The sequence below is a fragment of the Chiloscyllium plagiosum genome, unplaced genomic scaffold (genome assembly GCF_037043375.1).
Source record: "Chiloscyllium plagiosum isolate Xiang-an unplaced genomic scaffold, Cpla_swu_hap1 HiC_scaffold_6, whole genome shotgun sequence".
Classification (NCBI taxonomy): Eukaryota; Metazoa; Chordata; class Chondrichthyes; order Orectolobiformes; family Hemiscylliidae; genus Chiloscyllium; species Chiloscyllium plagiosum.
This window is the reverse complement of record NW_028270144.1, coordinates 132,204,744-132,229,638: the sequence shown is the minus strand read 5'-3', so window position 1 is coordinate 132,229,638 and position 24,895 is coordinate 132,204,744. Positions and strand designations below refer to the sequence as shown.

At 45.3% G+C, this 24,895-nt stretch overlaps 1 protein-coding gene across 4 annotated transcripts in view; it reads right to left on the bottom strand.

Moving 5' to 3' along the window:
* The window catches only part of apbb1 (amyloid beta precursor protein binding family B member 1), a 173,518-nt gene that overhangs the window by 103,395 nt on the left and 45,228 nt on the right, over positions 1–24,895 (bottom strand). For all 4 annotated transcript variants that reach the window (XR_015757510.1, XM_087988515.1, XM_087988514.1 and 1 more), the window contains one exon: positions 7,214–7,422. Coding sequence is in view for 3 of the 4 variants with exons in the window: in XM_087988515.1 (XP_087844641.1) it covers positions 7,214–7,422 (209 nt within the window). In the remaining variant the exon portion in view is untranslated. The remainder of the gene's footprint in view (positions 1–7,213; positions 7,423–24,895) is intronic.

The following is a 24,895-nucleotide window of genomic DNA, read 5'->3' as shown; positions in this document are numbered from 1 at the left end:
ACCATAAGAAACCACAGGTGGTGGTGTGCACAGCCCTGAACATCACAGAAGCCAACCTTCTGTCCATGGACTCTATTTACATGGTTTGTTGCTGCGGAAAGGGCTGTCATCATCAAAGACTCATCGCACTCCAGCAATGCTCTCTATAACCTCTTCCATCAGGTAGAAGCTTGAACACATGCACCAGCTAGTTCAGGAACACCTTCTTCCTGGCCATTATTAGACTGATGATTGGACTGTCTAATTTCAAATAATGCTGACCTTGTTAGTGATCTTGCTGAGTGCACGACCTATGTGACATAACCTGTATGCCTCCACGCTGTTTTTCACCCTATGATCTGTACGTCCTTGCTTGCTATGATCTGTCTGTATTGCTCATATACAAAGCTTTTCACTGTGCTTATATATACACATGACAATAAATAAGTTAAATCAAATCACCCAAGTCTCCTTGAAGATTCACCCCTCTCAGTTTACAGGTATTCAGATAATAATGTGCCTTCCTGTTTCTGCACCATAAGTGGATAACTTCACAGTACCTGCCATGCATTTGTCCACTCAGCCTGTCCAAATGACACAAGAACATCTCTGCATTCTCCTCACAGCTCACCTTCCCACCCAGCTTTGTGTCATCTGCAAATTTGAGATTACATTTAGTTTCTTTATCCCCATTAATACATTGTGAATAGTTGGGGATCCAAGCACTGATCCTTGTGGTACCCCACGAGTCACTGCCTGCCATTTGGAAAAAGACCCCCTGTTTATTCCTACTCTTTGTTTCTTTCTGCCAACCAGTTCTCTATCCATCTCAATGCACTACCATCAATCCTATGTAATTTAATTTTAAATGCTAATCTCCTCTGCAAGATTTTGTCAAAAACCTTCTTAAAGTCCAAGTAAACCACATTCACAGACCCCCCCCTTAACTCTACTAGTTACATTCCTGAACAATTCCGATAGATTTGTCAAGCATGATTTCCATTTTGTAAATCCATGCTGACTCTGTCCAATCCTGCCACTGTTTTCCAAGTGTTCTGCTATTAAATCTTTGACAATGAACTTTAGCATCTCCCCCAATACCAATGTCAGATTCACTGGTCTATAGTTCTGCTTTCCCTTTACCTTCCTTTTTAAATACAGGGGTTACATTAGCTACAATCTGTGGGAGCTACTTCATAGTCTTTAGAATCTTGGATGATGATTAACAACGCGTCCACTATTTCTCAGATCACTTCCTTAAACACTCAGGCCCTAGATATTTAACCTTCAGTCTCATTCAATTTCTCCGACACCATTTCTGTACTAATATTCTTTAGTTCCTGCCTCTTAATAAACAGTGTTCCACATTATCCTTCTTCTTGGACACACAACCAAAGTTTGCATTGAGGTGGTCAGCTATTTCTTTGCTCCCCATTATAATTTTTCTGTTTCTGACTGTAACAGACCCACATTTGTCTTCACTACTCTTTTCCTCTTCATATATCTATGGAAACCGTTACAATCAGTTTTTATGTACCCCTCAAGCTTATTCTCAAACTTTATTTACCCTTATTTTGCTTGCCATTGGACATGGTTCTTCCTTAGATCTAATACTCTCTCTAATTTCCATGTGAGCCATAGTGAGGCCAACGTTCCTGTTTTACTTTGCATTAAACAGGAATGAGTAATTGTTGCAGGTCACCCATGCGCTCTCTGAATGTTTCCTATTGCCTTATCCCCATCTCTTAAAATAATGCCCTGCAATCTATCATAGCCAACTCGTGCCTCAGACCATCATAGTTTCCTCAGTTTAGATTCAGGGTCCCAGTCTCAAAATCAGCTGTTTCATTCTCCATCTCAACGAGGAGTTCTATCATATTAGATTAGATTAGATTACTTACAGTGTGGAAACAGGCCCTTCGGCCCAACAAGTCCACACCGACCTGCCAAAGCGCACCCACCCAGACCCATTCCTCTATATTTACCTCTGCACCTAATTTAGCGTGGCCAATTCACCCAACCTGCACATTTTTGGACCGTGGGAGGAAGCCGGAGCACCCGGAGGAAACCCACGCAGACATGGGGAGAATGTGCAAACTCCACACAGTCAGTCGCCTGAGGCGGGAATTGAACCCGGGTCTCAGGCGCTGTGAGGCAGCAGTGCTAACCACTGTGCCGCCGTGCCACCCACCATTCTGGTTGCTCAGCTCCAAGGGACCTCACACAGCTAGACTGACAATTATTATTTTCTCATTTCACATTCAACAGGCTAGGATGGCCTGTTCTCTAATTGGTTCCCCAATGTAACAGTCCATAAAACCATCCTATATACACTTTAGGAATTCCCCCTCCGAGGTACTGTTCCTAATTCGATTTGTCCAAATTATAGACATCTGTTATTACAGACATTCCTTTAAAGTATGCATCTCTAATTTCCTGTTTAATGCTGTTCCTAATATCGCCCCTACAAGAACAACAAAATTAATCGAAGACCATAATTTATAGCAGCAGAAAATAGGCCATTCAGCCCATTGAGTCAGCACTGCCGTTCTATCGTGGCTGATAAGTTTCTCAATCCCATTCGCCAGCTTTCTCCCCATAACCCTTGGTCCCCTTGAAGCTCCAATCTTTATCTCAGTCTTAAATATACTCAATGATCTGATCTCCACAGCCTTCTGTGGCAACGAATTCCATAGATTCCCCCATTCTCTGTCTGAAGAAGTTTCTCATCTCTGTTCTAAAAGGTCTTTCTTTTACTCTTTCTTTCACTTATATTTAAGGCTGTGCCCTTGGATACTAGTGTCTCTTACCAATGGAAACATTTTCCAACAACTACTCTGTCCAGATCATTCAGTATTCTGTATGTTTCACTTAGATCCTTCCTCAACCTTCTAAACTTCATCAAGTATACACCCAGAGTCATCAAACGTTCCTCATATGTTAAGCTTTTCATTCCTGGGACCATTCTCGTGAATCTCCACTGAACACGCTCCAGGGCCCAAAACTGCACCCAATACTCCAAATCTGATCTGACTAGAGCATTCTAGAGCCACAGAAGTACATTCTTGCTTTTATATTTAAGTCATTTCAAAATAAATGTCATCATTGCATTTGCCTTCCTAACTACTGACTCAACTTGCATGTTTGCCTTGAGAGAAGTCTGAAGAAGGGCTCATGCCCGAAACGTCGTTTCTCCTGCTCCTTGGATGCTGCCTGACCTGCTGACCAGCAACACATTTTCAGCAGTTGAGAGAAGTCTGGACTAGAACTCCCAAGTCTCTTTGCACTTCAGACTTCTGAATGTTCACCCCATCTAGAAAATAGTCCATGCCTCTATTTTTCTTACCAAAGTGCATGACCTCATACTTTCCCATGCTGTATTCCATCTGCCACTTCTTTGCCTACTCTCCTAACCTGTCCAAATCCTCCTGCAGCCTCCCCACCTCCTCAATGTTGCCTGTCCCTCTACTGATCTTTGTATCATCTGCAAACTTAGCCAGACTGTCCTCAGTTCCTTCATCTGGATCGTTAATGTATAAAGTGAAAAGTTGTGGTCCCAACACTGAGCCTTTTGGAACACCACCTGTCACCGGCTGCCATCCTGAGAAGAACCCTTTTGTCCCCACACTCTGCCAGACAGCCAAGCTTCTATCCATTTTTGCACCTTGCCTCTGACACCATGGGCCTCCTGTGTGGCACCTTGTTAAAGGCCTTCTTGAAGTCCAGGTAGATAACATCCATTGGCACTCATTGGTCTAACCTGCTCATTACCTCCTCAAAGAATTGTCAGGCATGCCCCGCCATCCACCCCCACCTTGATGAAACAATGCTGACTTTGCCCTAACAATTCGAAGTATCCAGAGATCTCGTCCAATACCAGATCAGAAAGTTTTCTAAACCGCAAGAACCATAATCTGTCTACGTCTTTGTAGCAAAGTAACTCAAGCTGAAACAAACTAGGAACTGTGGATGTTGGAAAGCTGAAACAAAAACAGAAATTACTGGAAAAACTCAGTAGTGTGACAGCATTTGTGGACAGAAAGCAGAGTTAATGTTTTGGGTCTAGTGATTCTCTTTCAGAAGAAGTTTATCTAGCAATTTCTGTTTTTGTAACTCAAGCTAAAGGAAGTCGGTTATTCTGTTCCACCCTTTGCTGTTAGCTGTTGCCTCTCACCAGTGACTGTGAAAGTGAACAATTAATGTGTAAAACCCCTGTGTCTTTGGCAAAGTACTGACAACCTGGAAGGTGGGACTTCAGAGAATAGCAAGTCATGGGAAGAAAAGGAAACATCCATCGAAGCCTGTATACTGGTGTACTGAACAGTGTGTCCCAGTACTTTTTCTCGTCCACTCATAATATCAGCAATTTTATTTCTGAATCTTTCTGTATATGTAGAGATTTTAGATGGTGTTAGACATTTAAGTATTAGAGTTATATGGTGCTCTTTCACTTGTGGTCAGAATTAATCAATTTGAAATAAATATAGTTTCTTAATAAGTGCAGAAATCGGGTCAGCATTTGCTGTTAACCTGAGTCCATCATACAGGTAAATCGAGAAGTGTGCATACTTTGATTAATTTTTGTGGATCAGTGCAGCTTGAGAATAAGCACACTTCCACCTGCATTGGTCGTAACACTCTTAACTAATATGGTCAAAAATCAGATTATTTGGTTACCATCAAATGGTTATTTGCGAGATCTTGTCATGTTTTAATTCTAATATCAGAACAGGGATGATGCCCCAAAGTGAAGTTGGAAAATTATTTGGTACAGCTCAAGTTTGAAAAAGCTCTATATCACAGATCAATTAAGGCTCAGAAGGTGGCCACTTGGTCTATTGTGTCTGCATCAGCTCTGAGTGAGCACTACAACTTAACACCGTTCTTCTGCTCTTTCCCCACAACTTTGAATATTATATATATTTAAATAGTCATCCAACAAACTCTTGACTGCCTCAAATGAACCTGCTTCTACTAGACCTCCTTGCAGTGTGTTCCAGGCTTTATCAATATATGTAAGGGTGACTCGGTGGTTAGCACTGCCGCCTCACAGCGCTAGGGACTCAGGGTTTGATTCCTTTGATTCCGGCCTTGGTTGACTGTCTGGGTGGAGTTTGAACCTTCTCTCCGTGTCTGTGTGGGTTTCCTCCAAGTGCTACCGGTTCCTTCCACAGTCCAAAGACATGCCGGTTAGGTGGACTGGCCATACAAAATTGCCCTGTAGTGTCCAGAGGATGTGCACGCTAGGTGATTTAACCATGGGAAATGCAGGGGATTAGGTCTGGGTGGGATGCTCTGCAGAAAGTCGGTACAGACTCGATGGGCCAAATGGCCTCTTTCTTACTGTAAGGATTCTATGCTGTTCAGTGGGTTTTATTTGGTCAGAGCTTATTTGAGAATCTAAATACCTATGGATGATTTCACCCCATGAAACAATATGTTCATGATCCTAGAAGTGGACTCTTAGCACCAGTCAGTGTCCATACTCCTGGTCCCACCTCCCATGGAGAAATATGAGAATAGTGTGTGCGCGCACGTGTGTGTTATGCTGACGGGGGATGGGGGCAGAGAGAGCGAGAGAGAGTGTCTAATCCATCTTTAGGATGGAGCTGGAACATTATCTGCTTTGTTCCACTGTATTATCTTCAGCGAGGTGCTGCATTTTGGGAAAGCAAATCTGAGTGTTGCTGAACAAAGAGATCTTGGAGTGTTCACAGCTCCTTGCAAGTAGAGTCGCAGGTAATTAGGATAGTGAAGGTAGTGTTTGGTATGCTTTCCTTTATTGGTCAGAGTATTGAGTACAGGAGTTGGGAGGTCATGTTGCAGCTGTACAGGGCATTGGTCAGGCCACTGTTGGAATATTGCGTGCAATTATGGTTTCCTGCTTATCTGAAGGATCTTGTGAAACTTGAAAGAGTTCAGAAAAGATTTACAAGGATGTTGCCAGGGTTGGAGGATTTGAGCTATAGGGAGTGGTTGAATAGGCTAGGACTGTTTTCCCTGGACCGTCGGAGGCTGAGGGGTGACCTTATAGAGGTTTATAAAATCGCGAGGGGCATGGATAGGATAAATAGACAAAGTCTACAATTGCAACATTTAAAACACATCTGGATGGGTATATGAATAGGGTGGGTTTGGAGGGATATGGGCCAGGTGCTGGCAGGTGGGACTAGATTGGGTTGGGAAATCTAGTCGACATAGACTGAAGGGTTGGTTTCTATGCTGTACATCTCTATGACTCTATGACCACTGCCACATCTCAGGCATGATCTGCTGTCCAATTGATTCCTATTGCATCTCTATTGCAGGCATCACTCTCTTCCTTAAATTCATTTTTATCAAACTATACACACACTAAATAAACAGGAACTTGCCTTCCATATGTCGACTCCATTACACTTCTCACCCACAGTTAAACCAGTCCAAGTCAGCTGGAACAAAGTTCCAAAGGGCAAATGGAGTGACAACAACAATATTGAGGAATGATCAACACCAAAAGGAAGGGTAACCGAGCAAACACAGACGTTTGGGGAGAATGTGGAGACAGACAGGACAAAAATAAAAGTTATTCAGCCAGCAATTTCTTCTAATCTATCTTTTATTATCCCTAATTCACCTAGGTTCACTAGATTGGTCTCTGAGGTGAGAAGGTTGCCCATGACAAGAGGATGAGTAAACTGGTCCATATTGCTGCAATTTAGCAGAATGAAAAGCAATTTCTCCGAAATGGACAGATTTTGAATAGACACTGATAAGGTTGTTTGCCTGGGCTTGGAATCTAGAACCCAGAGGCACAGTTTCAGGATAAGGAGTGAATTGTTTAAGATTGAGATGAGGACAAATATTTTCACTCAAAGGATAACGAATCTTTGGAATTCTCTGTCCCAGTCAGTTGGGAAAGCAGAGCGGACACACTTGTACATAGAACATAGAACAATACAGCACAGAACAGGCCCTTCGGCCCACGATGTTGTGCCGAACATTTGTCCTAGCTTAAGCACCCATCCATGTACCTATCCAATTGCCGCTTAAAGGTCACCAATGGTACTGAATGGTCTCCCCCGTTCCTAATTTCTTATGGTACATTCTACCCACCTTTGCCCCTATTAGCTTCAGTATTTTTGAAGCCTCAGTTTTATCCTTCATTGAATACTGATGTTCTGGGGTCCCTCTTGTCCAGGGTGAACAATCACTGCCTCTGCTAGTCATCAAGTTTACAACCTGCTGCATTTACCTGTGGATCCTCCAAGGGAGTTGTACACTGTGACATGGCAGAAGGTTTCCGAGATCCTGATTCCTGATCACAAGCAGGAGGTGGTGGTTCCCACTGAGTTGTTCCTGTGGGAATGTGCCAGTAATATGTCCCCGAGGTGTCTCGTACCCGCATCCAGCCAGAGGGCAGGTCTGCATCTGTCTCAAATGAATTCCGATTCCAGATAGGATCTGAATCATAAATATTAATACCTCATTAATAATTAAACACAAGTGAAAACAGAAGATCTCGTAGAGAGAGAAACAAAGTCAACATTTCAAGTCAATGACCTGCCTTCAAGGCAAGAGGGGGTGATGAGGATAACTGCGTTTTTAAACATAGAGTTGTCACCTGGAACACAGTCTGAAAGAGAGGTGGAAACTTTCCAATAACATGTGCTTCAATTTTACATATTATTTTCTTATGTGGGATCTTACCGAAAGTACAAGTAAACCCCATCCCTGGCTCCCCTCCAATTCCACTTGGTACATTCTCAAAAGACTCCAGATTTGTCAAACATGACTTCCCTTTCGTAAATCTATGCTGACTCTGTTCAATTCTCTCATTGTTTTCCAAGGACTCTGCTACTAAAGTGTTATAATGGAATCTAGCATTTTGCCCACTACCAACTTCAGGCTAACGTGTCTATAATTCCTGATTTTTTTTTAAACCTTTTTTTTTAAAAATAGAAGCAGAGGATCAGGAGGAGGCCATTCAGCCCCTCGAGCCTGTTCCACCTTTCAATGAGATCATGGCTGATCTGAGGTCTAACTCCAAAAACTGGCCTTTCACACTTATCCCTTAATTACATTTGGTTAACAAAATTTACCTATCTCAGATTTAAAATTAATGACTATTCTGCCATAAACTGCCTTTTGTGGAAGAGAGTTCCAAACAACGACCACTGTTTGTGTGTAGAAGTGCTTCCTAACATCTCTCCTGAACAGTCAGGCCCCAATTTTCAGACTATGCTCTTTAATTCTAGACTCTCCAACAAAGGAAATACTTTGTTTACCCTGCTTTTTCCTGTTACTTTCTTGAAGGATTTGACCAGATAACCCTTAACCCTCAATTCTAGAGAAAACAAGTTAATTTTTTACAACACAAGAATTTTTTTATAAAGTGATTCCACACCCACAATATTTTGGTTGACTCTTAGCTGCTCTCTGAAATGGTCCGGCATGCCACTCAGTTCAAGGGGTGAAAAAGTCCCCATGAATGTTGGAACAGGCTCGAAGGGCTGAATGGCCTATTCCAGTTCCTATTTTAAAAAGGAGATAAAGATAAAGCAAGTATTATAGGGTAGTTAGCTTGACATTATAATGCTAAAGTTCATTATAAAACTTTGTAGCAGAGCACTTGTAGGCCAACGAGAGGGTCAGACAGAGTCGGCATGGAGATGAAGTCCTACCTTCACTTTGCGAATAGCCTCCATTGTGCTGTATGGCACTATCACCGTGCTGAATGGGATAGACTTTGAACTGATCCAGCAACTCAAACTTAGGCATCCATGAGGCACTGTGGGCCATCAACAGCAACAGAATTGCACTCCAGCACAATCTGTAACCTCATGGCCTGGCTTATCCCCCACTCAACCATTAACAACAAGCCAGGGGATCAACCTTGGTTCAATGGAGAGTGCACGAGCACATGCCAGGAGATCAGGTGTCAACCTGGTGAAGCTACCAAACAAGACTACTTGCATGCCAAACAGCAAAAGAAGCAAGTGGTGGACAGAGCTAAGCAAACCCACAACCAATGGATCAGATCTGAGCTCAGCAGTCCTGCCACATCCAGTTGTGACTGGTGGTGGACAATTAAACACCTCACTGGAGGCGGCGGCTCCATAAATATCCCCATTCTCGATGACAGAAGAGCCCAGCATATCAGTGCAAAAGATAAGGCTGAAGCTTTCACAATAACCTTCAGCCAGAAGTGTCAAGCGGATGTTCGATTGCAGCCTCCTCCAATGGTCCCCAGCATTACAGTTACCAGTCTTCAGCCAATTCGATTCACTCCACATGATATCAAGAAATATTTGGAGGCACTGAATATTGCGAAGGGGCCCTGACAACAGTCCAGCAATAGTATTGAAGACTTGTGCTCCAGAATTTGCCGCTCTCCTAGTCAAGCTCTTCCAGTACAGTTACAATCCTGGTACTTTATTGACAATGTGGAAAACTGTCCAAACATAGTACACATAGAACAGTACAGCACAGGGCCTTCAGCCCTCAACTGTGCCAATCTTTTATCCTACTTGGAGATCAGACTAACCCAAATACCCTTCATTGTACTATCATCCATGTGTCTATCCAAGAATCGCTAAAATGTCCCTAATGTACCTGACTCTACTGTCACTGCTGGTAGTGCATTCCACACACCCAACACTGTCTGCATAAAGAACTGACCTCTGATATCTCCCCTAAACCTTCCTCCAATCACCTTGAAATTCTGTATCCAGACAGCCAGATTTCCTTGTATTCCATGCCTCCTTACTTTCTGAATAAGCCTACCATGGGGAACCTTATCAAATGCCTTGCTAAAATCCACGTACACCACATCCACTGCTCTACCTTCATCAACGTGTTTTGTCACATCCTCAAAGAATTCAATAAGGTTTGTGAGGCATGACTTGCCCTTCACAAAGCCATGCTGACTATCTCTAATCAAACTATGGTTTTCCAAGTAATAATAAATCCCAACTCTCAGAATCCACTCCAATACTTTGCCCACCACTGACATAAGATCTGTAATTCCCAGGATTATCCTTATTCACTTTCTTGAACAAGGGAATAATATTTGCCACCCTCCAAACATCTGGCACTACTCCAATGGACAGTGAGGGTGCAAAGGTCATCATCAAAGCTGGAGCAACCTCTTCCCTTGCTTCCTGCAGTAACCTTGGGTATATCCTCTCTGGTCCAGGGGATTTACCTACCCTTATTTTTTTCAAAATTTTCAGCACATCCCCCTTCCTACATCAATTTGTACTAACAGATCAGTCTGTTCTCCTCACTGTCCTCAGAAATGTCAAGGCTCCTCTCACTAGTGAATACTGAAGCAAAGTATTCATTAAGGACCACCCTACTTCCTCTGACTCCAGGCACAAGTTCACTCCACTCTCCCTGATCAGCCCTCCCCTCACTCTAGCCATCCTCTTGTTCCTCACAAGTGTAGAACGCCTTATGGGTTTTCCTTAATCCTACCCACTAAAGCTTTTCCATGCTCCCTCCTCACTCTCCCAAGTCCATTTTTCATATCCTTCCTGGCTGCCTTGTAACCCTCTGAAGCCCTCTCTGATCCTTGTCTCCTCAACCTTAAGTAAGCTTCCTTTTTCGTCTTATCGAGATGTTCCACATCCCTTGTCACCCAAGGTTCTTTCACCCTACCATCCCTTCCTTGTCTCAGTAGGCCAAACCATCAGAAAGTGCTTCCTAAACAACCTCCACATTTCTGTCGTGCATTTCCCTGAGAACATCTCCTCTTAATCTAGGCATCCCAGCTCCTGCCTAATAGCATCCTAATTCCCTCTTCCCCAATTAAATACTTTCCCATACCATCTGCTCCTATCCATCTCCAACAGTATAGTAAAGGTCAGGGAGTTGTGATCTCTATCACCGAAATGTTTTCCCACCAAGAGATCGGACACCTGGTATGGTTCGTTGCCAAGCACCAAATCCAATATGGCCTCTCCTCTAGTCACCTTATCTACATAATGCGTCAGAAACCCTTCCTGGACACACCTGTCAAAAACTGCTCCATCCAAACTATTTGAATTAAGGAGGTTACAATCAACATTAGGGAAGCTAAAGTCACCCATGACAATAACCCTGTTACTTCTGCACCTTTCCAAAGTCTGCCTGCTAATCTGCTCTCCCATTTCTCTGTTGCTTCGGGGGGGAGCTGTAGAAAACTCCCAATAAAGTGACTGCTCCTTTCCTGTTTCTGACATCCACCCATAATGACTCTGTAGATAAACCCTCCTTGACAACCTCCATTTCTGCAGCTGTGATACTATCCCTGATTAGCAATGTCACTCCCCCACCTCTTCAACCTCTCTCCCCCCACCCCATTCCTTTCGAAAGCTCTCAACCCCGGAACATCCAACCACTATTCCTGTTCCTGAGATATCCAAGTCTCCGTAATGGCCACAACAACAGACTTCCAAATACTGATCCATGCTCAGAGTTTGTCACCCTTATTCTGCATTAAAATAGACATACTTCAACCTGTCACACCTGGCAAGTGCCTAACCCGCCTCACAGTCTCGCTGCGCAATGTATCTGGCTGTTCACTACTGCATCATCTGATCCATTGTTCAGGTTCCCATCCCCCTGCTAATCTAGTTGAAAATCTCCCGAAGAGCTCGAGCAAATCTCCCACCCAGAATATTGGTGCCACTCCAGTTCAGGTGCAGCCTGTCCTTCTTGTACAGGTCCCACTTTCTCCAGAAGGTATCCCAATGATCCACATATCTGAAGCCCTCCCTCCTACACCAGCCTCGCAACCACGTGTTCATCTGCACGCGCTCTCTATTCCTAATCTCCCTAGTATGTGGCCTTCTAGCTTCCAACCTACCTCGCTATGTTCTCTTTTTCCTTTTCCCTACGTCATTGGGACATGGCTACCAGCTGCTCTCCCTCCCCCTTAAAAATCCTGTAGGCTCAATCTGAGATATGCCAGGTATGTCTTGGACACAAAAAGCAGTCTTTTTCCCAGGGATGGGGAACTAAAAACTAGAGGGCATAGCTTTTAAGGAGGACTAAAGGTGCGACTTCTTCACGCAAAGAGTGATGTGTATATGGAATGGGCTGCCAGAGAAAGTGGTTGAGACAGGTGCAATAGCAACATTTAAAGAACATTTGGATAGGTACATGATGGAAAGGGTTCAGAGAGATGTGGACCAAATGCAGGCAATTGGAACTAGCTGAATGGGCACCATGGTCAGCATGGATCAGTTTGCGCCAAAGGGTCTGGTTCTATGCTGTATTACTCGAGGCTGGTCTATGACTCTAAATCCAACCTGTCAGGGGAGTGACGGAATACTCCCACCTGCCTGGATGGGACTGGTAAATCCATGCCCTACTGAAGACCAGGTGCACAGCATTCAAGTCCAACAACCCGAACCTATTCTGAAAATTTACCTATAACTCTGCAAAGCCATCAGAGGTGCCAAAAGGCAGTAGTGCAGCATATTGGAGGCCCAAACCAACCACGCGCACACCCCTGCCTGTGGCAAGGCCTAAACAACATAACGGGTTACAAAATGAAGCAGAGCAAGATAGCAGACAAAAACACATCCTTCCCTGACGTGTTCAGTGCTTTCAATGTTCAGTTCAAGCATAACGCCAGTGGCACGGTAACGCCTGCCCGACAACCCCAGACGCACCTGCTCCCTCTGTAACGCTGCAGATGTTACAACAGTCTTCCTGAGAGTCAACTCAAGGCAAGTGACAGGCCCAGATGGAGTCCCTGGCTTAGATCCTGTGCAGACCAGATGGCGGAGATATTCAGCAACATCTTCAACGTCTCCCTCCTACAAGCCAGTCCCCATCTGCTTCAAGAAGACCACCATCACCCCAGCACAAAAGAAAGAACATACAATGTAATGTAATCACTACTGCCCAGTGGCTCTGACCTCCATAATCATGAAGTGCTTCGAGAGGCTGGTCATGGCCCACATCAACTCTAGTCTCCATGCCTACCCCAATTCCCTACAATTTGCCTATCAATGTAACAGATCTAGAGGGGACACCATTTCCCGAGGCAGACCCTAATTCCTGGAACATCTGGTCAACAAGGTCACCAGATGGCATCTTTCTTTAGAGACCGCAATTTCCCTTCTCACGTGGTTGAAGATGCACTCCAACGCATCTCATCCACATCCCGTCCCTCTGCCCTCAGACCCTACCTCTCCAACCATAACAAGGACAGAACCCCCTGGTGCTCACCTTCCACCCTACCAACCTTTACATAAACCACATCATCTGACGACATTTCCGCCACTTCCAAACAGACCCCACCACCAGGGATATATTTCCCTCCCCACCACTTTCCGCAAAGACCGTTCCCTCTGTGACTACCTGGTCAGGTCCATAGCCCCCAACAACCCACCTTCCCTTCCTGGCACCCTCCCCTGCCACCACAGGAATTGCAAAACATGCGCCAACACCTCCTCCCTCACCTCCATCCAAGGCCCCAACGGAGCCTTCCACATCCAAAGTTTTACCTGCACATGCACCAATATCATTTATTGTATCCGTTGCTCCCGATGCGGTCTCCTCTACATTGGGGAGACTGGACGCCTCCTAGTAGAGCACTATAGGGAACATCTCCGCGACACCCGCACCAATCAACCCCACCGCCCCGTGGCCCAACATTACAACCAACCCTCCCACTCTGCCGAGGACATGCAGCTCCTGGGCCTCCTCCACTGCCGCTCCCTCACCACCTGACACCTGGAGGAAGAACGCCTCATCTTCCGCCTCGGAACACTTCAACCCCAGGGCATCAATGTGGACTTCACCAGTTTCCTCATTTCCCCTTCCCCCACCTCACCCCAGCTCCAACCTTCCAGGTCAGCACTGCCCTCATTACCTATCCTACCTTCCTATCTTCCTTTCCACCTATCCACTCCACCCTCCTCTCTGACCTATCACCTCCATCCCCACCCCCATTCACCTATCGTACTCTATGCTACTTTCTCCCCACCCCCACCTCATTTATCTCTCCACCCTGGAGGCTTCCAGCCTCTATTCCCGATGAAGGGCTTTTGCCTGAAACATCGATTTTCCTGCTCCTCGGATGCTGCCTGACCTGCTGTGCTTTTCCAGCACCACTCTAATCTAGACTCTGGTTTCCAGCATCTGCAGTCCTTGTTTTTACCCTGATTAATTACAGCTCCACCTTCAACACCACAGTCCCTTCCAGACTGATCTCAAGACTGTGATTTTAGTCTTGACTCCGCCATCTGCAACTGGATCCTCAGCTTCCTGACCCACAGACTGCAATCAGTGAAGATAGACAACTGCATCTCCTCCACAATAACCCTCAACACTGGAGCCCCCAAGGATGCTTTCTCAGCGCCCTCCTGTACTCCGTGTTGCCAAATTCCGAAAGAACACTATCTACAAGTTTGCTCAATGACACCAAATGGTAGGATGGATATCAAACTACGCTGAGTCAGAATACAGAAAAGAGATAGAGGACTTGGTGACGTGGTACAATGAGAACAACCCCTCTCTCAACATTGGCAAAACTAAAAAACTGATCGTTAACTTCAGGAAAAAAGGAGGACACCCCCCCCCCCCCCCCATCTACATCGACGGAGCTGAGGTGGACAGGCGCGAATGCCTCACGTTCCTAGCAGTGACGATAACTGACAATCTGTCCTGGCCTTCCCATGTAGATGTGACAGTCAAGAAGGCACAACACCGCCTCATCTTCCTCAGGCAGCTCAGGAAATTCAGCATGTCCATCAGGACCCTCACCAACCTTTACAGATGCACAGATGAAAGCATACTGCCTGGGTGGATAATGGCCTGGTACGGCAACTGCTCCACCCAGGACTGAGAGAAACTACAGAAGGTGGTGTGCACAGCCCAGACCATCACAGAAGCCAAGCTTCCATCCATGGACTCCATCTGCACATCTCGCTGCCGGGGAAAGGCTGCCAACATCATCAAAGACCCCTCCCACCCGGTAATAATCTCCTACAACCTCTTCCATCAGGCAGAAGATACAAAAGCTCGCAACATTCACCAGCAGGTTCAGGAACAGTTCCTTCCCTGCTGTTATTAGACTGATCAATGGACTCTCTAACTTCAGGTAATGCTGATCTTGCTTTACACACTTGCTGTGCAGCTGTAACGTGTATGCCTTGCTTTAAGCACCCTATGATTTGCCTATACTGCTCACAATACTTTTCACTGTACTAAGGTACATGTGACAACAATACATCAAACCAGATCAAAATAAAAGAAGCTTGCCACCATCCAGGACAAAGCAGCCTACTCAGGAGCAGCAGTGTGTACTATCCACAAGACGCACTGCAGAAATTCACTAAAGATCCATAGACAGCACCTTGCTAACCCATGACTACTTCCATTGAGATGGACAAGGGGAGCGTACACCCCCCCGCAAGTTCCCCTCCAAGTCACTCACCATTCTGACTTGGAAATATATCGCTGTTCTTTCACTGCCACTGGGTCAAAGCCTGGAATTCCCTCCCGAAGGTCACTGTAGGTCAACCCACAGCACATGAACTTCAACGGCTCAAGGCGGCAGCTCACCCCACTTTCTCAAGGAGCAACTAGGGACAGGCAATAAATGCTGGGCCCAGCCAGTGATGTTCACAGCCCATGTGTGAATAAAGAAAGGGATGAGCAATGAATGTTGGCCTTGCCAGCAAACCCACTTCCAATGAAAGATTAAAAACTGTTAGTGGCAGTAAATAACTGTCAGCTTTGCCACACATACCCATCTCCCTGAATAGGGAGCTGATAAAACCTCATAGGAGTGACGATGCCGGCCCAGGCAGAGACCCCGGCACGGGGTGGGCCCAGGCGGAGCCCTGACCTAGAAGGAGCTCGAATGTCCCTGGACCAAAATGCGTTGGCCTTCTTTACAGCACAGAAGGCTGGGGCAAGGGTTGATCTGACCGAGTTGCACAAAACCCTGGGTCATAGAAAAGGTGGCTAACGTGAAACCTGTCCCCTTAGCAGAAGGGTCCAGTAAGGAGGGGAAACAGTTGGTTTAAAAGGGATTTGAGGGAAGTATTTTTTCATCCAGAGGGTGACGAGCATCTGGAATTCACTGCCTAAAAGGGTGGTAGAGGCAACAGCCCTCGAGGCATATAAGCAAAATTTTAGCAACGCTTTCAAGGTGAGAGATGAAAAGTTTAAGAGGGATATACATAGCAAGGCATGGTAGATTCATTTAAGATACATGTGGACAGATGCACGAGTTGGTGGGGAGAGAGGGGTACAAATGCTTAGGAATTGGGCGACAGGTTTGGACAGCATGTTTGGATCGGCTCAGGCTTGGAGGGCTGAAGGGCCTGTTCCTGGGCTGTAAATTTTCTTTGTGCTTTGTTTTTTTGATACAAGCACTTAATAGAAAATGCCATTGAAACAGATAGATGTTTGACAAATGGCACATGTATGATGGGGGGTTGAAGGGCTTTTTAACTCCATGATTCCATCAGACTAGAGACCTGATAAGAGCAAAGCACAGGTTGCATTCCAATGAACATAAATCTGGGCTAGAACTCCAAAAACACAAACCCAAGTTGGAGTTCCGATAAGTGCAAACCCAGGCTGGAGCTCCAATAAACACAAAGCCAGTCGATTCACTTTCCTTTCCATTTGATTGCTGATAGTTTCAGCAACCATTTTCCCACTGGAGGTGAGAAGTCACAGAAATTTAATCAACGCATTCAAGACATCATGGAACAGAGATCAAAGTCCCCGGGGTAAAACCAGTGCCCAAATTCAGAGACTCTGGGGATTAATGCCCTGCAGATGCCTTTGACAGAAACTCGGAGCACAATAAATTCACCTTCCACTAAATGGGAAAAAGCTACTTCCCAGAAATAATGTACAAAAATCTGCAGCAGGGGAATAGCCTATGTCTGCACCCTGCCCCCGCATTCTTAGTTTTAAACTGGATGCTCACATACAGACATCTAAATTGCTAGTTACGAAAAAAAGTACAAGAACGAATACCAAGCTTCAACATTCCCACAATCCAGGCTGCAATAACGTGAACTGTAATCAGCATTTGTGGCATCGGGCTTGAAAATGACATCAACCAGAGCTGCAGCAGATCCAGCATCAAGAGTTAGGGGAACTCTTTCCCCACAGTAACCCAACAGACTGTCACAACTCCCAACCATCCACACTGCCTTCCTGCAGGGCCAAACCATCTTCCCTCATTGGACAATGGTACAGACTGCGACTGCAATTAAGCCCTTTATCCATGAAGCCATCACCCCATGGGTCGTGGTAAGCTGTCTTGAGTGCAGGCAGGTGGCTTACTTCCATCTCAGAGTATAACTAACACTGAACTACCCTGCTGTATGTCTGAACTCTCACCTAAATCAGATGATGCAAAGACAACACAGTCCTTCCAATATAAACAGGCATTTTCCTAGCTACCCTCAACTATGAGGAAGGGTCACTTGACCCAAAACATTAACTCTGATTTTTCTCCACAGATGCTGCCAGACCTTTTCCAGCAAGGTCTGTTCCTGTTTTTATATTCTTTTCCAAATTGGATATCAGTGCATCAAATGGACTTGTATAACAATTTCATGGCTGCCATTGCTGAGATTATTATATTTTAATTCCAGATCCATTCAATTAATAGAACTTAAACTCCCCAGTTTCAGGATTTGAGCTTCACAGCATTAAACCAATAAACCACTCAACCAAAAATAACATTACTGGACCATGGCAGCTACTATACACGTACAAACACTCTAGGGCCAGAGGCACTGAAAACTGTACAAGTCTTAGGGGAATTGACAGGGCAGATGCGGAAAAGTTGTTTCCCCTTTTTGGGAGAGTCTAGGACAAAATAAGGAGTCACTCATTGAAGACAGAGATGAGGAAGAATCTCTTCTCTCAGAGAATCGTTACCGCAGAGGGAAGTTGAGCTGGGTTATTAAGTATATTCAAAACTCAGTTAGACAAATGTTTAATTAGTAAGGGAATTAAGGGATTTAAGGAAAGGCTGGAAGATGGATTATCAGATTCGCGACTGATTTTATTGAATGGTGAAACAGACTTGATGGGCTGAATGGCCTCTGTCTGTACCTACATCTTAAGGTTACAGCAACTGAAAACTGTGCAGGTACAAACATTGTAGGACAATTTGCACCGAAAACTGTACAGATAGAAATACTCCAGGGTCGCAGGCATACAAATTATACAGGCACAAACATGCTAGGGTCATAGCACTAAAGCCTGCATTGGTACAATCACACTTAGACCATTTACACTGAAAACTGTAAAGGAACAAACACGTCAGGAACACATTCAGATAATAATAGAGCAAAAGAATTCAGCTAAAACCACTCTTGCATAAAGCAGCAATGAGGTCTAGACACAAGTGGTCCTAGTGAGACCAACTGAATTTCAGGGAGTACATTTGAGGAGCAGAGAAAGGAGGAGTCTGTGCCTTATTTCAATTCTCAAATCGGTTTACACTCCTCTACTCCAATTCTTTAATACCCCTGCCCAACCAAACATACTCACCTCAATCTTGGAAGTTCCAACTGACCCTAAGTATCACTAAATGAAAAAAAAACTAAAGATGCTAGAAACCAGAAACAGCTGAAAAAGCTCAGCAGGTCTGGCAGCATCTGTGGAGAGAAATCAGAGTTAACGTTTCAGGTCCAGTGACCATTCTTCAGAATCTTTAGTCCTGAAGGTCACTGGACCCAAACCGTTAACTCTGCTTTCTCTCCACAGATGCTGCCAGACCCGCTGAGATTTTCCAGGAATTTCTGTTTTTGGACTCTGAAATACAACTAAATGATCTAACCCATTAAATCCCTTATTCATCAGCAACACCTTGATTAGATCACCCTTTAAAGAAAAAAAGCCAAGCCTGTGCAACTTCACCATTCAATCTTTTAAATGCTGATTGTATCCAGATGAATCTCCGCTGCACTCCTTCATAGTCAATCACTCTTTGCAAGATTTGGTGTCTAAACTGAGCTTAGGGATTGGATTGCTTAGCTGGCTGCATGAAGGGCTTTTGCCCGAAACATCAATTTTCCTGCTCCTCAGATGCTGCCTGACCTGCTGTGCTTTTCCAGCACCACTTTAATCTAGACTCTGGTTTCCAGGATCTGCAGTCCTTGTTTTTACCTGGCTGGTTTGTGATGCAGAGTAATACCAACAGCGCAAGTTCAATTCCTGTACCAGCTGAGGTTACTGTGACAGACTCTCCTTCTCAACCTCTCCTCCGGCCTGAGACGGGGATCTCAGGTTAAACCACTATCAGTGTCTTCTTTCTGATGAGACAGCTGCCCTACGGTCCAGTGGTACTATGGCGACTTCATCTCTTGAACTGAGCACATTTATTTTACATGGGGTCTCAGCTAAGCTATATACAACTGAAGCATCATATCCATTGCCTTGCATTCCAGCCCCTTGAAGTAAAGGCCAACATCCCATTTGCTTTCCTGATTATATTTCATAACTGCTTGCTAGTTCATGGTGATGTATTGAACATATATAGAACATAAAAAAGTACAGCACAGAACAGGCCCTTCGGCCCACTATGTTGTGCCACAGATTATTCCTAATGTAAAATAAAATAACCTAACCTACGCACCCCACAATTCACTGCTATCCATGTTCATGTCGAGCAATCACTTAAATGTCTCTACTGACTCTGCTTCCACCACCACCACTGGTAACGCATTCCATGCATTCACAACTCTTTGCATAAAGAACCTTCCTCTGACGTCTCCTCTATACCTTCCTCCTAATATCTTGAAACTATGAACCCTCATGCCAGTCAATCCTGCCCTGGCTATTGAATCTATCCATGCCTCTCATTATCTTGCACACCTCGATCAGGTCTCCTCTCTTCCTCCTTCTCTCCAGAGAGAAAATTCCAAGCTTAGTCTACCTCTCTTCGTAAGACAAGCCCTCCAGCCCAGGCAGCATCCTGGTAAACCTTCTTTGCACCTCTCCAAAACCTCTGTATCTTTCCTATAGTAGGGCGACCAGAACCGGACACAGTATTCCAAGTGTGGTCGCACCAGGGACTTGTAGAGTTGCAGCAAAACCTCGCGGCTCGATCCCATTGTTAATGAAAGTCAAAACACCATATGCTTTCTGAACAACCCCATCCACTTGGGTGGCAACTTTGAGGGATCTATGTACTTGCACACCCAGATCCCTCTGTTCCTTCACACTGCCAAGAATCCTGTCTTTAATCCTATATTCAGCATTCGAGTTCGACCATCAAAAATGCATCACTTCGCATTTATCCAGGTTGAACTCCATCTGCCATTTCTCAGCCCAGCTCTGCATCCTGTCTATGTCGTGCTGCACCCTGCAATAGCCCTCAATACTATCAAACAGTACCTCCAACCTTTGTGTCATCTGCAAATTTACTAACCCACCCCACAACCTCCTCATCCAAGTCATTTATAAAAACTACAAAGAGCAGAGGCCCAAGAACAGACCCCTGCGGGACCCCACTCAACACTGACCTCCAGGCAGAATACTTTCCATCTACAACCACTTTCTGCCTTCTGTCAGCCAACCAATTCTGAATCCAGATAGCCAAATCTCTCTGTATCCCATACTTCCTGACTTTATGAATGAGCCAACCATGGGGAACCTTATCAAATGCCTTGCTGAAGTCCATATACACCACATCGATTGCTCGACCTTAGTCAACCTGTCTTGTCACCTCCTCAAAGAACTCAATAAGATTTGTGAGGCAGTACCTGCCCCTCACAAAGCCATGCTGACTGCGTTTAATCACACTATGCTTTTCCAAAAAGTCATAAATCCTATCTCTTAGAATTCTTTCCAAACCTTGCTGACCACAGACGTAAGACTGACTAGTCTGTAATTGCCAAGGATTTCTCTATTCCCCTTCTTGAAAAGGGGAACTGCATTCGCCTCCTTCCAATCCTCTAGTACAACTCCCATGGAGAGTGAGGAGGCAAAGATTTTCACCAGTGGCTTAGCAACCTCCTTTCTCGCTTCCCAGAGCAGCCTGGGATAAATCCGGTCTGGCCCTGGTGACTTGTCAATCTTAATGTTTGCCAAAATTTCCAGCACATAAACCTCATCAATCTTACCTGGTCAAGCCTGTTTCCCAGCTCCTCAAAGTTTTCATTCATAACAAGGTCCTTTTCCTTAGTGAAAACTGAAGCAAAATATTAGGGCTTCCCCTATCTGCTCAGACTCCACGCACAGGTTCCCTATGCCATCCATGACTAGCCATACCTTCTCCTTGATTATTCTCTTATGCCCCACGTATGAGTAAAATGCCTTTGGGTTCTCCCTAATCCTTCCTGCTAAGCCTTTTGCATGCCCCCTCCTGGCTTTCCTCAGTCCATTTCTGAGCTCCTTTCTAGCTAGCCTGTAATCCTCTAAAACTGTGCTAGATCCTTGCTTCCTACACCTTACGTAAGCTGCCTTCTTCCTTTTGACGAGAAGCTCCTCTGTTCTCGTCATCCAAGGTTCCTTAATCTTACCCCTTCTTACCTGTCTTAGAGGAACAAATTTGTGCATCACTCGCAACAACTGCTCCTTAAACAGTCTCCACATGCACCATAGAAAGGGCACAACAGACATTGCCCCCAATCTGTACTTCCCAACTCCTGTCTGATAGCATCATAATTTCCTTTTCCCCAATTAAATATCTTCCCTCGGTAACTGCTCCTTTCCCTCTCCAAGGCTATGGTAAATGTGAGGCAGTTGTGATCTCTGTCACAAAAGTGTTCTCCCACCACGAGATCGGACACCTGTCCTGGCTCGTTGCCGAGCACCAAATCCAAAATGGCCTCTCCCCTCATTGCTCTGTCTACTTACTGAGTAAGGAAACCCTCCTGAACACACCCGTCAAAAACAGCTCCGTCCAAACCACCTGCACTTAGGAGGTTCCAGTCGATATTGGGAAAATTGAAATCACCCATAACAACCACCCTGCTGCAACTGCATTTTTCCGAAATCTGCCAGCCTATCAGTTCTTCAATCTCCCTACTGCTATTAGGTGGTCTGCAGAAAACCCCCAATACGATGGTTGTTCCCTTGCTGTTCCTAACTTCCACCTGACTGACTGACTCAGTAGACAAACCAGCCTCAACAATCTTCGTTTCTGTAGCTGTGATGCACTCTCTGATTAGCAATGCTACACCCCCTCCTCTTTTTCCACCCTCCTTGTTCTTTTTAAACGTTCTAAACACTGGAACATCTAGCAATTATTCCTGCCTCTGTGAAACCCACGTCTCCGTTATGGCCACAATGTCATAGTCCCAAGTCTTATTTCTGACACTCCTAGCGTTAAAGCAGACACACTTGTTCGATCACATGAATAAACTTCCCAATAGATTCAATTCCTCCTGTCACTTCCCCATATCTAACTACCCCCCTCTTAGATATGTAGCTCTGGTTCCCACCCCCCTGCCAAACTAGTTTAAATCCTGCCAAACCACATGAGCAAATCTCCCACCCAGTTTGTGTGCAACTCCTCAGTTTCTGTTGTTCAGCGTGTATTCTCCCCATTCAGCAAATAGTCAGATTTCTTTCCGATACAATGTGGGTAGCCCGATTTTGAATCGTATCAAATTGAATTAGCTTTGTCATGTGCACCCGAATGAGTGCAGTGAAAAGTTTGCAACGTCACTGCCAATAATGCCATCTTGGATATGAACGTTCTTATTTCTTCATCCAAAGTGATGAATGACAGACTCAGAACAAATCCCTGGACAAAATAATGTCACGTCCTAGCAATTCAAGAATGTGCTCGGAATGTCTCTGGCTGGGCCGGCATTTATTGTCCATCTCTAGCTGTCCTTAAGAAGGTGGCAATGAGCTGCCATCTTTGGCTGCTACAATCCATATGGTGAAGATATACACACAATGCAGTTAGAAAGGAACTTTGGCCAGGACTTTGACTCAGCGACACTGAAGGATCAGCAATTTGGTTCAAAGCCAGTCAGGTATGACTCCAACCAGCAGACAGACTTCACCGGATTCCTATGGACTATGGAATTGCTTGGGTCACAATTGGTCAAATGTGACCCTGACGTCAAGGGCAGTCATTCGCATCTCACCTCGAGAATTCGGCTCTTTTGTCCATGTTTATACTAAGGTTGTAATGAGGTCAGAATCCGGGAACCAAAACTGAACATCATACAGCAAGTTATGGCTGAGTAAGTGCCGCGTTATAGCACATTCTATCACTTTACTAATAATCAAGAGTAGATTGATTTGACAGTAATTGGTCAGGTTGTATTTCTCCTGCTTTTTGTGCACAGGACACACTTGGGCGGTTTTCCGCATTCCCAATAGTCGCCATGTTGTAGCAGTACTGGAACATCTTGGATAAGGGTGTAATGTTAAAAGATTACATTGGAATATATCTCTGGACATTAATGTAATATTAAAGGGTTAAACTGCATTGTCTGAACATTCTGCAAGTGGGTCATCCACATATAGGAATGTGGATGACTCCAACTCCATTGAGACAAAACTGGGTAATCCAAGATAGAGGATAGGAAAAGTTTCTGGCTGTAATAGGTGCTCCCATTTCCCTGCAGTTGGCCCAGATCCTTCTAAACATGTCCCATCCATGTATTTGTTCAAATGCCTTTTAAATGTTGTTAATGTACCGGTTCAACCACTTCTGCTGATGGCTCATTCCATATGCGCACCATCCATTTGTAAAAATCTTGCTCAAATTCCCTTTTACTCTTTCCCTTCAAACCTTAAACTGATACTCTCTGGTCCATGATTCTCCAACTCTGGGGAAAGGACTGAGTGCATTCACCCTCTCCATGCCTCTCATTATCTTATGCACCTCTATAAGATTCCCCCCTCAGTCTTCTACGTTCGACCTCGCCAACCTTCCTGGTCATTTCTTCAAAGAACTCCAACGAATTGGTGAGGCATGATCTTCCATGCACAAAGCTATGCTGACTATTCCTAATCCTCCTACTGCCCCCTTGACCAGGACCCCACCCCCCACCACCAAACCACCATCTCCCAGACTGTCCATAACCTCATCACCTCAGGGGATCTCCCATCCACCGCCTCCAACCTCATAGTCCCACAACCTCGCACCTCCCGCTTCTACCTCCTGCCCAAAATCCACAAACCTGACTGCCCCGGCCGACCCATTGTCTCAGCCTGCTCCTGCCCAACCGAACTCATCTCTGCATACCTCGACACGGTCCTGTCCCCCTTAGTCCAAGAACTCCCCACCTACGTTCGGGACACCACCCACGCCCTCCACCTGCTCCATGATTTTCGCTTCCCCGGTCCCCAATGCCTTATTTTCACCATGGACATCCAGTCCCTGTACACCTCCATCCCCCATCATGAAGGACTCAAAGCCCTCCGCTTCTTTCTTTCCCGCCGTACCAACCAGTACCCTTCCACTGACACCCTCCTTCGACTGAGTGAACTGGTCCTCACCCTGAATAACTTCTCCTTCCAATCCTCCCACTTCCTCCAAATGAAAGGAGTAGCCATGGGCACCCGCATGGGCCCCAGCTATGCCTGCCTCTTCGTAGGATATGTGGAACAATCCATCTTCCGCAACTACACTGGCCCCACCCCCCACCTTTTCCTCCGCTACATCGATGACTGTATCGGCGCCGCCTCGTGCTCCCACGAGGAAGTTGAACAGTTCATCCACTTCACCAACAGCTTCCACCCCGACCTCAAATTCACCTGGACAGTCTCAGATTCCTCCCTCCCCTTCCTCGACCTTTCTATTTCCATCTCAGGCGACCGAATCAACACGGACATCTACTACAAACCGACCGACTCCCACAGCTACCTGGACTACACCTCCTCCCATCCTGCCCCCTGTAAAAACGCCATCCCATTCTCCCAATTCCTTCGACTCCGCCGCATCTGCTCCCAGGAGGACCAGTTCCAAAAACGCACATCCCAGATG